At 37.6% G+C, this 14868-nt stretch overlaps 1 protein-coding gene across 1 annotated transcript in view; it reads right to left on the bottom strand.

Annotated features, from left to right (window-relative positions):
• The window catches only part of INVS (inversin), an 88306-nt gene that overhangs the window by 51060 nt on the left and 22378 nt on the right, over nucleotides 1-14868 (bottom strand). The window contains exon 4 of the mRNA XM_084282113.1: nucleotides 21-194. Within this exon, the coding sequence (XP_084138239.1) occupies nucleotides 21-194 (174 nt within the window). The remainder of the gene's footprint in view (nucleotides 1-20; nucleotides 195-14868) is intronic.

A 14868-nucleotide genomic window follows, 5' to 3' on the forward strand; every position in this document is an offset into this window, starting at 1 on the left:
TCTTTAAGTAGTATTTTTACCTTGTTTTTGTCCTGGGTATCCACTTCGCCAGGTGCCATGTGTTTTAACAATAAAGCTAAACATTTTGGGCTTTTGTGACGTGTAGTTAAATGTAATGGTGTCATATCCTCCAAGTCCTTCTGCATCCAGTTCCCTCGACGAGCCAGTAAAAGCTTCATAAAGCGGTAATTTCCCTGGGTAAGGAAAAACATGAGAAATATATTTAAGTTTACTAAACCAAATGGTTATATTGTTTAGATATATTTAATGTTGCATCACAGCACTTAAAAAAACTGTAATAAAAAAAAACATCAGCAGCTCTAGGCTGTGGAAACCTACAATAAATATTAAAACAAACAAATAAACAAACGGTAACTCCTGATTTTTAAGTTTGTTTTTCTATTTGCTATCAGATATGTAACCTGCTGTAGGAGTGTGTGTAAGACCTGGTTCAGTAAGACAGAAAACTCTGCCATACTGTCAGTTTCTCAACAGTTTAATCTCCAGAAATACCCTGTACAAACTGAAATAAAACCATTAGATATGGTTGCAGCAAGACAGACAGGCATCAGATGAAGAATATAACTAAACATGAAGACCAACTACAATTATTAAAACGAGAGGAAGGAAAATAACATGGAATGATTCAGAGAGAGAGAAAACCTACTCGTCTGAATGAGTAAAACATACAGAAAAAAAGTGACTGCTTCTTACATTTTTAAACAGAGAAGTGTACGTGAGTTTTGATCCATTGTATGCAGGATGAACGGATGGGACAGCTCGTCTTGTAACACTCACTTAAAATACCTAACACATTGGACTTCCTAGGTTTTCAGAAGAAATAACGTAGAAATTCTCCTGTGACCAATAACAGGGTGGATCCCAAAGAAAACAGTTTGGTTCTATTTCTCAAGACATTGAGGAAGCCTTTCAAAAACCGAAGATACAATCAGGTAACCAGTAAGAGCTGTAGCAAATTAAGGTATAACCAGCCTTGATTTTCTACTGCCCCTTGCTTGGAGGCTTTCCCACATAGCTGAAACGCTAGATAGGATATTTTGATGCTTCCACTTCAATACCAAGCCTACTGAGTTTTTCTGAACCCACCCTCAGCAGTGAGTTTCAGTTGAGGAGCAGTAATAGCTGGAGTAATAACTTCTTAAAGCAAAACATCTAGAGCTAGAAAAGCTTGGGTGATCATGTTCTTAACATCCCCACCCCCTGCTACCTCACCTTTCCTAAAGAGAAAAGAGTGTGCTGTCTCACAGCTTTGCTCTCTTAAGATTTCCCCAAATACTAGCTTTTGCCAATTTCACATACTGACAAGTTAAAATATCAATTAACCACAAATTACACAGATTGACACACAGATCAATAGAAGTCATGTCTTCGGGTTGTTTTGCTTATGAATGACCTGCAAATTAACATATTCCAATCTCTTGCAATACTTCCATACGTGGTACAGCAGCCAGAAAGATGGGAAGGGCAGATTTCACATGTTACTGGTTCGGTCTTTGTCTAATAAAAATGGATGAGTTGAGCTTCATGTGGGCACAGCAGATTTCACCAAGTGTGCCTAAAATATATGTGATTTTTCTTCCTGATGCATTTTTTTATTTTAAAACACAAACCAGGGAAGACAAATCATGAACAAGCTCAGACAAAATACCCTCTCCATGCTTCTACAGCTTGTCATCATTGACTCCTGCTCTTCAGTTAAAGCTCTACAAGAAAAGTCTGCCAAAACTCACGCCACAAACCTGTCTGAAAATGCAACTTCTGCTGCCAGAGACAACAGCACAGCTACTGAGCTCTTCAACAGCATTCACAGCAAGTGCAGCAGGTAGTGAGTAACTAACTCTTTTTTTTGGGGGGTGTTTGGGAAGCATAAGGTTCTTTTAACACAAGACACACACCAAGGTACAACCACGACGTACAACTGCAGAAGTGCACGATGTCTGCACAGCTACTAATCCATGCAGAACACGTTCAAAATGACTTAGTGAATCGTTGCAGAATGAGTTAGGGATCAGGAAACTTCTCATTATTACCACCATACTTTACAGGTAAATATAAGAAGATTTGGAAAACTCATTAAAAAGAAAAAAAAAAAAGAAAAAAAAAAAGCTAAAATTGCAGTGTATCATGCTGTGGTTGGGAATTAGACTGGGGAAGACAACACTAAATAACTTGAGAGAATATTAAGTCTTGGAAGAAATATAGTTGCTATTCCCCATCACAGAGGATAACACATTCGTTTTATTTTCAGTATTTCCTACTTGATGTCCACGCATACATGTGAAAGAAAAACACTTGATTTTCTCTTGTTGATGGATACTTATTGGAAGATTTACAAACATACCGTGCTTTTAGAATGAATTCAGCTGATAAGAAGGGTGAAAGATAACAGAAAATACATAAAACTAAGGAAATGTACATTTTTATTACTAGAGTTTTGTTCTCTGTACTCTTATTTTATTTCTGCTGTTACCATTTTTCCACAAGTTACTACTATATTATTCTGTTGCATGCTTAGCTACCAACAAATCCCCCTCCTTAGGAAATTAATCTTTAATAAATCCTTTCATTCTGAAACATGAAAGATACTCTTTCTTCCAAATGATTTAAGACTATTTATTAAAACATCATCACAGACAACACCAATGTAAGGACAACGTCCTTTTACATTACTTAGTTGCAATGATTTTATTCTTACCCTTATTTCTGACTGCTGCTCTTTTTCTTTAGTAATACCATAAATGTTGCCGTGTTTCTTTCACCTACTAGAAAGTAATGCTGTCCTTATTAATGGCAAAGGAAAAATTCCTCACCTTCAACTGATTACTGATTAAGTTTATAAATATATAATAGATGTGGGTTGAAGGCAGATTTAATTTAGGTTTTACTAGGTGCAAGGGGGAAAAAAGTATGCTTAATCTGAAAAGCGTTTAGTAGCCCAATTGCTTCATTTTTATTAAATCCTTGTCTATCAAGCTTGAAGCTTGCTACCTTTCACTCAGCAGACACACCTGATCGGCCTCCAGATTGCAGAGCATCATGAAGCACTTTGGGCCAGTCTGTGGTGTCTTAACATTGTGAGTCCCTCTAAAATGATTGTTATACTATGTGAAAATATCAAAGACAGAAGACTCAGTTCTTGATAGCCAAAGTTTACTATTCTAGTGCTGATTATTAAAATTCCTCCATATTTTACTAAAATTATTTCTAGTCCAAACAGTCAGCTCTGTATGCAAGCTACAGTACAGCTCCAGAAACGATGACATCTAGCTTCAGCATAAGATTGTCTGATCAGAAGAAATATTTTTATTTCAAAATTTCAGCCACTTATCCTAACTGTGATGGGGTATAACAGGTTTTGGTAGACAGATAATGAAATAAGCTATTTTTGCTCTGCTGTCAAGCAATGACTGAAGAAAGGTTCTGGACCCCGAGCTTAACAGTGAAGCAGTCAGAGTTTCCTTTCTTGAATATTTCAGTAGAAAAAAGAGCAGCTGGAGAAACATCTTAGAATTAATGAATTTATCAGAATTCAGATTATCCCTGGCATTGAAGAAGTTATCCCCAAAACCACAAGTTCATTCAGAAAAAAAATAAATACATATATATATATATATATATATATATATATATATATGTATTTATTTTTTATATATATATATAAAAAAAATATATATATATGTATTTTTTTTATATATATATATATATATATATACACATATATATATAGTCTGGTATTTTCATTGAGTCTACTTCCAGGAACAAGTTTTAGTGGAAAATTTCCAGTGAACTCTTATCTACCTACTTTTCTAGGCCTATGATATGATGGATATGTTTATTTTCTCATCCATCTAAAGGAGCTTTTTCAACCTAGTTTCTCCCACCGTCCTGTCGAGGAGAGCGGCTGAGTGGGCATCTGGCCCAGGCCAACCCAACAGATACGGTCACCTAAGTGAAGAAATAATGAAAAAGCAGGCTCTGTACTAGTAACATTGGTGCTTTAATTCATGTTGTAGGTTAATCCTGACATTAATGATGGCTGTATTACCAACGGGATACCTGACGTGACCGAAGATAACAGGGGCACATGGAGTACAGGTAAAGAGAGATCCCTGCAACTCTGTGAAGCCATGTTAACATCTGAAGACCTTCTGGACCAGGTTTCAGCCCCCCAAACACACAAGCTTCCTCCTGTCCCACTGTCCTAAGCAGTTCAGTAGTACTGCAACATGTAGAACAATCACTACCTTGGCATTATTTTTGGGAAGGTTTAAATAGCGTTACCTATCTCCACTAGCTGGCTCTGGTAGTAGGTAGCACATAGGCCAACCAAGCTAGCATATATAAAGCACTATCATAAAAATACAGCTGTGCAAATATTCCAGTACTCAAAATAAAAAAAAGAATTTAGCAGATGTTTTTGTTCCCCACACGATATCTACCAGCACAGGAAATATACAGAGTTGTTAATGGATTTTATTTTTTTTTTTAAATTTACCTTTCCAATAAACGTAGATAATGTAATACTTTCCAAGAGGCATTGATAAAGCCCAAATCTTAGACTAACACAGAGCTAACAACGAATTACTGTAGTTAATTCTGCCTTCTGTGAAAGCCGTTATCTTTCATGTAAGGAAATGCTTCCAGAAGTTTCTTAGCACACAGGAAGGAGTGTTAACCTCCTTGGCAGGTGACCAAGCAGTCTCTCCTCAAGCGTGAGACATCACACACGTTTCCTCTAAAAAACACAGGAGTGAACTTGCCAGCAGGGAGGTCACACACAGCACAACGCTGCGATCGGTAGGAGCCTCGCAACGTCAGCAGTGGATCTCTCCTCCACTACGGGGAGAGAAAAGAACAAATGCTATTTCTACTTACTGAGAACATCTCACTGCCTCTCCTTCTCTTAGCTGGCTAACATCCGATGCTTTTCTGAGTCAGGATTAAAAAGAAGCTGAGTATAGTTCCTGTAAAATGTATACAATTTTCTTTCTGTGAACTGAAAGTCAAACAGGGACATTTAAGGTAACACTATATAAAACACATAAATGTGAAAACTGGAATTGCTGACTGTTGTTTTGTAAAATAAAACACCACCTGAAGTGGAGCAGTCGTTATTACCTTAACACCATGAATGTGTATATTGAAGCAGTTTCATCACAGATATCTCCTGGATATTCATAAGTCAGAAAAGCATGCGCACCTCTTCGGGCATCAAAAGCACATCCACAGATAGGCTACCATCACCTCGTCATCAGTGGGTTAAAAGGGGCCAATATATGGAGAAAACATTCCCCTTTGCATTGCTGAGACCACATTTTCAAAACACGTAACAATTCCAACCCATCTGAAATATTTAACATGACTTGAAAGAATGATTTGTAATAATTTATAATGCACTGCACATGAGCTGCCTACTGACTGCTACAGCACAGCCACGATTGTGAGGATTTAGTCAAATACTAGGGTTGACAGAGAGCTAGAAAAAAGGTAGACATGGCACGGGTCATTAAAAAGAACACCAAGCTGTTAAAATGTGAAGACACTGCTTTGAGTCCAGCTCAAAATTAGATAACTGCTTCGCCAGTTCTGGGAAGACAGATCAAAGGAACATAAAGCAATTTAAAAGTGCTCCTTACAAAGGAGGTGGCTTTTAAGGGCTCTCCAGTGTGGACACAGTCATAAGCCCTGATGATGGGGTCAGGGCATACATTTCCAGCAGAACAGAAAGAAATACTAGAATTTCCTGAAAATGATTTTTTATGCATAAACCACAAATCAGAACCGCACATTAAAATTGAGCCTCTACAATACTGAATCCAATCCTCCAGCACCCACAGGGAGTAAAGACATCTAATCCTTTCCAACAAATTCCTAGGTGTTTAAGGGGAATTAATGTGGTTTTCTCCCCACGTTCTTTATATCTATGAAAGTACAGTGCAGGTTTTAAAACCTAAGTGAGCATCAGTCTTTTTATCTCAATAACAAAGGCTAAACCCTACCTTCTCCTCAAAATCTCTCTCTCTCTCTCTGCACTCATTCTAGTTTAAGCAATTTTTTTGGAATACAACCAAGAAGATATTACAGAGCATAAAAGAAGAGGTCCCACACAGTAGCCTACTGAATGGCAATACTATGTCTCTACTGCTAGGTGTATCTGACAAGATATTTACGGCTGCATTTGCTTCATCAATTGATCTGTTGGCACACTGGCATCCTTCCCAGTTATTTTAAAATAAAAGGTTTGCAACAAACAGAATAAATTGTTCTGTCCCCATGCCCCTGCACATGAAACTTCGTTACGGGCTATCACATTTCTGACCATTTCCATCAGTTTCAGTATTCTTGTAATTCTGGTATTCTGCACATCCAGTCCTGTCTTCAGTCGACACTACTGCCTTCTCTTGTGCCACTCCTCGGTGTCCTTAGGAGAAGTACTACTTGTGATGCCAGCTTTGTTAATGAAAAATATTGACTACGGGTAGATTCAAGTACAACCATTGAGGAATTCCAATAGTCTCCTTGCAATCTCATTGTTCGGAGCGCAGCAGTGTTTGTTTTCAGCTCATTATTAAATTGTTCGCCATCCCTTACATTTTGTGCCCTCATTTCCCAGTTAACTGCAATCTTCCACCTAGCACTACACTAGATGTTTTTGTACAGGCCTAAAAAGGCTGCCTGCTGAATTTATGGCTAGAAAATCACGTAGCAAAATGTTGGGTTAGTTTCGAAGAACCTGCTTTTGATGAAGTTTTACCCCATTTTCAATATATATTGATGTATTTAACCCTTAGAAACTAATTTTAAATGCTTGCATGCTACTGAGGTCAAAGAGAGTACTTTTGTCAGCTACTTTCCTCCCTACTTACAATGTTATTTACCAGTATTAAAAAAAAAAAACACAAACAACACAACAACAAAAAAACACAAGACCACAAAATCCTGCAATGTTATGTTTCCCAAAGAACGTTTCTTTGATTAAAATTATTTTTCATCTTGCCCCTTGCTGTTTGTGTACTGTTAGAACGAGACTGATCAACAGCAGATATTAACCATTGATCACGGCTCCTGACAGAAAGCACTGCAGCAAGCAAGCCCGGTCCGTGAGCACACAGAACGCTGCACACAAGTGGAAAAATAAAAGGCACCACGAAAGCAGGGAGTGCAAAGGTCTGCTTGTTTAAAGAAGCCCATTCAAAGGGAACAGAAAAGGAGTAAGGGTACGGCAAGTCCACCATCCATGACAGTATGGACTTAGGATATCTGATAATTAAACATTCCAGCGTGGCTTAATAATTTATTAGCTTATTAAATTTTGATTTTTTGAAACGCATTCATTATTAATTAAGCAGCACTTATGTAAAATGCTTTATTACAATTTTCTCAATATTACTTCGTAAAAAGAGAGACTATTTAACAATCAATAAATCCTCTTCAGAGGAATATAATGCATAATTCACTGATTTTTACTCTTTCACAAACAAAACACTACAAAATTATCATTGCTGAATTAATTATTACGTGAAAACAGGTCTGCTTTTCTGATACTACACCAGTCATAGTATGGGTAGTGATTACACTTTTACTGTCTTTAAATATTATTAGTGCTTTAATTTTCCTTTTTAAACTCAAACCGTATTTAAGGAAGTATATCTGGATACAAAACAACACCTTGAGAGCAGGAAAACAAACTTTATCATAGCTTATTACCTACATATTCACCAATATACACTGATCCTTTGGTTTAGACCTACCCTGGGGGTGAACAAAAGCTAAAAGCGTGCATGGAAATTTAGCATGTCAGGGCACTGCCTTGCTTTTCCAAAGGAACACATTCTGCCCCAAATACAATATTTCATATCCTAAGACAACAAAAAAGTGAAATAGATTGCTATGGGTTTGGTTGGTTGTTTTTTAAACAGTCAGGTTAGATATTAGGCTTTTTAAACTCCAGACTCCTTAAAAGTAATCAGGATTTATATGGAGATAAGATGCAATCATTGCTCATGTCCAACACTAATGTACTTACTTATACTCACTCTTTCCAGCAAGTAAGTGTAGAAGAGAGGATGCCTCACCCCACACCACAACTTCATCACAGATCTTCAAAACCAAGAACTGTAAGGTCTTCAGAAAGAAAAGGGGCCATGCAGGTGCTAACTGACACTTTCTTTAGAGGTTGTTTCATCTATTAGCATCCCTCTGAGAAGGATGTTCTCAAAACATCTGAAACTACTTAAGAATGACATGGAGCAAATGATGGACTTTGTCAGCAACACCTGCCAGTTAGTTAGTAGCTTTTCAGGAAACAAATCAAACACTTATAAAATAAATGGAGCTGTGACTATCATAATTCTAATGTGATGTATATTAATATACATACAGAAACAGATCAGTATTCCAGGAGCAGAAGAAATTCAAAGATCAAAAGAAGTATTTTGATATGCTTATATTATCAGTTAACTGCCAGAAATCTGACAAGAATTCTTCAGAAAAGCTATTAAAATATAGGCTGGCAAGTCAAAATGTTAGGTAGATTTCAAATAATCATTCAGAGTTATAGATTAACAACGCTTGGATTTTGAAAGATTATCTATGTATGAAACAGTGAAACTTCTTGATTCCTAGTACTCTGAAGTTGAATTAATATTGCCTGGTTACAACAGCCATTAGCACTGAGGGAACCACACTTTAAACATGTCTGACTGCACTGTTCTTGCACTCCTTGAATACCACTGCTCATTTTATTATTTGATTATTATTTTTAAACGGTTCTGGGGGAGGGGAAGGAATCAATATAGTTACTAAGAACCTCAATTCCTAATTAGAGTGAGTAAAGTCACCATTAAAACGACAGGCTGTCACCCTGGTTGTCATGTACTATATTGCCATTTAAGTTCAACACACATATTGTTCTTAATTGAGCAAATAAACTCATGACCGCGTTTATAAAATTTTTAGTATGCTTAAATGTTAATACATTTTAATATAAGTTTTAGTTGCTAGATATGGTGAGTAGACAAGATTAGAAACAAATACAAGCTCCTAGCAACATTTTTTTCCCCATCTCTGTCATAGTAAATATGATTTTGGTATGCAAACTATGAATAGGAAAGGAATTAGAAACATGGAATCACAGACTGGTTTGGGCTGGAAGAGACCCTAACGCCCACCCAGTTCCAGCCCCTGCCATGGGCAGGGACACCTCCCACCAGACCAGGCTGCCCAAGGCCCCATCCAGCCTGGCCTTGAGCACCTCCAGGGATGGGGCATCTACAGCTTCTCTGGGCAGCCTGTGCCAGGGCCTCACCACCAAGTGAAGACTTTCCTCCTAACCTCTAATCTAATTCTCCCCTCTTCTAGTTTAAAACCCTTCCCCCTGTCTTATCACTATCTGCCTGAGTAAAAAAGTCACTTTCCATCTTTTTTATAAGCCCCATTAAGTATTGAAAGGGCTTTATTGAAAGGTATTGCAATGAGGTCTCCCCGGAGCCTTATCTTCTCCAGGCTGAACATCCCCAGGTCTTTCAGCCTTTCCTCATAGGAGAGGTGCTCCAGCCCTCTGATCATCTTCATGGCCTTATTCTATTCTATTTTTTCAATAAATCTTAACAGCTGGACTAATCATTCTTCGTTAAAACATAGAAGGTATAAAAATATTGTCAGGCATTGGAATGGGCTGCCCAGGGAGGTGGTGGCAACACCATCCCTGGGGGTGTTCAAGGAAAGGTTGGACTCGGCGCTTAGGGACGTGGTTTAGTGGGTGACATTGGTCATAGGGTGATGGTTGGCCCAGATGATCTTGAGGTCTTTTCAGCCCAGTCTGAAAGCACCAGTCTGACTTGAGACCAGTTCTAACCACCAGACTTTTTGACTGAAAGCGAGGCAGTGTCTGAACTCAGAGCTCCTCTTCCCAAAGCCTCTTGCAAGGTTGGCTTTGCTCTCTGGGTTTCCATAGGAATAGACCGAACTATCAGCTGGCACCCAGTCAAAGGACACAATGGAGACGAAAACTGACCAGCGCTGTAAAAGCCGAGGTAAAACTGCTTCCCAGGATAAGTTAAAGGAAAATAGGTGCTTATATCTTACAGTCCTTGACTACATTTGTCCATGTTTTTTTTTCTGTGCAGTGTTTCCAGCTCAAATTTTATGATCTACCTTACAGAAATTAGTTGTTTTCATGTAAAAAACAAAACAAAACAAAAAAAAACCCACACTTGAAGAATGATAATGCAATTAGCATTCTGATTTCCAGTTGATCTCTTCTACTGTTACTGACTTGTTTTCCTATAGTGAGGTTTTTGAAGCCACTCAGGCACAAGTACCCGAAGCACAGTCTCTGGTGATTTACGAGGAAACCTGACTACACATCGTCCACATTTACAGCATCGCTGCCCGCTTCTTTGTCAATACTCTAGGTCCAAGTTTACAGGAAATTCTGCACAGTGACTTGAAAAAGTTGTCAGCAAGCACTAATTTCCTTCCCCCAAAAAAGAGTTCTAAAAATTATTTTTATATTCATTTTATTCATCAAAATGGCTCGAGGTTAAACACTATTGAACTGAGAGTACCGTTAGAAGACTAGGAAACTATCTCTGAAATATATGAGTCTTTCTTTTTAAAAGCTGCATTTTCCCATATTCACATTCTTCTCCATTCCTAGTAAAATTTTGATTAATGTCCTAATTTATAATTTTTTTTTCCACTTTTAGTAATTACCTGTATAGTTTGCATAAGTACTGTTTTGCACATGGCTGAGTCTCTTAACCCTTATTTATATGTACATTATCTAATGTCTCCTAAATTGCCAATCTCTCTTCTAGAAAAGACAAGTTAGGATGATTGCTCAAAAGCATTTCACCAAGAAAAAGATCCTTATGGGGAAAAAAAAAAATCTTACAATATTTCATAGTTTCTAGAGATACTACAGTGAAGTATGAGATTTAAAAAAAAAAAGAAGCCAGAATCTACTTACAGTACTGGTAAATAAACCAAAGCCTTACTAAGCTACTCAGAGTACATCTTAGCAGTAATAAAAGCACTGGATTTACTTCTCTCTGCTCAGACTATAGGCAGTTAAAATACTAACTCAAGCCTGGTGTCGCTTCAAGTCTTCCCAAATCTGTACCATACTAGCAGAATATGGAAAAAACATGTTCTCTTTGTATATATGTTTATATTTAAATGTTCCCATCAGAACGCTTTACGTATACAGATGATAAACATAGCATAAACTACTTAATATTTCAGTAGAAATCTTTTTCCATTAAAACTAGTAACATTCTTCCTTAATTTCTCAACCCCAATTCCTCATTCTTCATGAATAAAAACTGAGGTAACGGAAAGCGTGTTCCAAATTGGTCTACAAAGACACTAAAAAAAGATCATTTAAATATATAAATTAAATTTATATTTTATGAAATGCAGCCATTAGCTGTTGCTTTCCAGGAAACAACAGAATTTGTTTATGTAGTTTATACATATCCCTTTTGTCTCAAGTGTGATTCACCTAATTCTCTTTAATCAACAATTTAACCTACTATTTGAGAGACAAATGAAAAATTAGTGCTCCTGGAGTTTGTGGCTGGCCATAAAATCTGAATTTATTTTTCAAACACCTTCTGTAGCAATAGCCTTGGCATGCTGAAGACATCCTATCTAGTATACTATCGATTCAAATGACAAGGCTGAGCATCAGATTAAGGATGTGTCAGACACCTGATAGAAGATTCCTGGAGAATTCAGCAGAAAGGTGTCCTGTTTCAAAATGATCTATTGCTGGCACTACATTTATTGAAGAATATGTGGGACCATTTAACATGACACTAATACACTTAAAAATAAAGATAATTTAAAAGGACTAAGATTAATAATGAATGCAAACAGACACCTTTCCTCTTTACTATGGAAAACCCAGAAAAAGTCACCTCGTCCAGAGAGAAATCACCAAACAGCTCACAGAAGTGAACTAAGCCAAACTGATGAGCTCACAGTAGTCATAGTCCTGCTTTAATTTGCCAGTGACAAATTTAGACACAAACAGTAAGTGGTTTCTCAGTCCCAACAACAATATTTCTTCCTGCACCCATTAAAGATCAGTTGTGAGGTCAGCTGCCGAGGGGCAATTAATGCAAGAATGATGTTTTGGAAAGGACACTCAAGCAGGGAGATGCCTCTGCCTGTAAATAGCCTGTAAAGCTATTTTGTAAAATACAGACTTGGCAGCAGACATCAGTGTCCTGAGAGAAGAGCTGGGCAAGCCTCTTGTGCACTGAGGGATGCCACAACGCTAAACGTGCTAAAGGAAGAGCAATAAGGGGAACAAAATGAAAGCTGCTTGGATATAACTTATAACATGCCAAGCATAGCACCACATTTAGTAAGAATCACATTTTTAAGGTGCAATCATTATTTTCAAGTTCAAAGGCTAGAGAAATTTTCATCTACCCTTTGAATAAAACACAATGAGAGAGAGGAGACTGCTGCTTGATAGCAGCGTGTAAAACAGAGCTAGCATTTGAAAAACAAGATAATGAAGGCAGTTTAAAACAGCCAAACACCAAACATGGGATAACATCCTGTCAAAAGAAAAAAAAAAACAAACGCTGCTCATGCCTGCATGAAGTACTCACCTTTACTGAGCAAAATTTTGCCTAACTGACCTAAAGCATGTCTGTATGCTGTTCAGACCCAGTCTGCCTTCCCAACAAAATCTCTGAGTTTAAGTTATGCATATAGGTGCTTTTTTTGGCCTTAAATGGTCACTTAATATGCTTGGTTTTTTGAGGACAGGATCACTTCACTGTTTCACTTATTCACTGGTATCAGCCTGAAAAGTTATCGCTATAGAAGAGGGCTTAGGAAAGATCAGATAAAGTAACAATGTGGTAGTTGCCAGCCCAGATGCTCTTCTAAGCTTTATTCACAAAAGTTTAACCATGATTTTGATAAATGAAAATAAAGTAACTCTACCAGCTGGCTGCATAGATATTTAAGATATAATTCCATATCCTGTACAGAATTACTTCCGTTTTGCTGGGGTTTGAAAACAAGGAAAGCTTCCCAATGTCCCATCATCACAGTTTGCATTTGATTCCTGTTTACAAAATCTTTTAGAAAATCACTGCAGTGGAGTTTTTTTTTCTTTTCTTAGTATTTTTTAAATGAAATTGGAAACGCTTGAGATCGAGACTGCTCAGTTGAGGCAGTAGGATGATAGATAATGCATGTTTGGGGCCTGACAATGTCCTCTTTGGCAGACTGGTTAGTGAAAGCTTATCTCAGGCACAGGAAACATGGTAAAAGAAGATAGAAAGCCAAACCAAGGGCAAAGACTTCAGTAGCAAATATTGGATATAGCTCTAGAAATTAAGATGCTGGATTAAGACACCCATATCACAATGAATAAAAACTTCACTATTTCAAGGTGATCAGCGGTTAATGATGCTAGCTCCTTGAAAGAGGTGGGCCGTGATGGAAAGACTAACTTTGACCAAGATCCTTCTGATCTCAGGAAAGGTGTGTTAGATAGAGAAAGGAGATACTGGTGTGGCTACACCTAAGAGTTGATTTGAAAACAGCAATGCAGTAAGATGACAAATAAAGCACTACTCTAGTACTTTAATAAACAAACAAATCTTCCTTTAAAATCTAGCCCTATTATTTATTCTGGTAAGGTAAATTTTAGTGCTGTAAACCTTGAGATATTAATATGAAAAAAAATATTTGTTTTACTAGCATAGTGGCACTTTTATTTCATTTGTCTTCTTTATAAGATCACAAATCTTCCTCCAAGAAACACGCAGGGAACAAGGGATCAAAAGCAACAACATACAGACAAAATTCAACTGACCGTACATTGCAGGACTCGATAATAGTGCTTATTCCATGTATAGCAGCCCTGAGACAATTCCTTATGTCTGCAGGACTACCATCTCTTCACAACAGAACATTAATACAAAATATTCCGTTTCTTTACAGCTTCTGCTAAGTGATTTCCTCCATTGGTGGGTATTTTCGTTCTCTATGTCATAACTTTTTGTATTTATATTCCCCGTTAAGTAGTTAGCTTGCTTTTTCTCAAGACACAGAACCGGTCTGGTTTGGTTTCATGCTGCCAAATCTGTTTCACACAAACTCTGTGTGTGCTCCTGTGTAAGAAGAGCTAAAATGCACATGCTATGCATCCTCATTAACTGGGGAGAGGTATAATTAAACAGCAAGGGGTTAAAGTGTACATTAGCCTGTTGTACTTCCCTACCTATTACTTTTTTAAAAAAGCTTTCATATGTCTTCTTCCTTGTTTCTGAAAGCTAACCATCCCTTCTTCCTTTCAGCGAGGCTGACATTTGACAGCTTAACATAGCTGACAGGGTTACCCAACAGCCCACCCTCCCTATTCTCAATCCAATTAGACCTCTAATCCTCCAGATGAAAGGCCCAACTCCTCACGTTCCTCATGACAACGACAGCTATTGATTATTTGTCACTACAGCTAACACCCTCTCTGTCGAGGCCACTCTGACAGAAGCAAACCTACCAAATTAGACAGCATTTTATCTGCCCTGGAGGCCAAATGGCACAACAAGTAAAGGCTAATAAATGGTATAAAAATGAACAAATCATAACATTATGACAGGTTGATCGTTGCCAGTAGCTTCACAGCTCAAGCTTGATGCTCTGTTAGACCTGTTCCTTCTCTTTTCTCTTCCACTCATGCTCCAACTTTGACTGAATTAAAGGCCAGAACAATTAAGGCATTTGACCAGCAAAGATAAGCTAGGATAGAACTATCATCAAGGGACACAAATGTCAATAGCAGACTACCGTTTGTCAATAAAAACATTCCAG

Source organism: Netta rufina, assembly GCF_964035555.1.
Source record: "Netta rufina genome assembly, chromosome: 2".
NCBI lineage: Eukaryota > Metazoa > Chordata > Aves > Anseriformes > Anatidae > Netta > Netta rufina.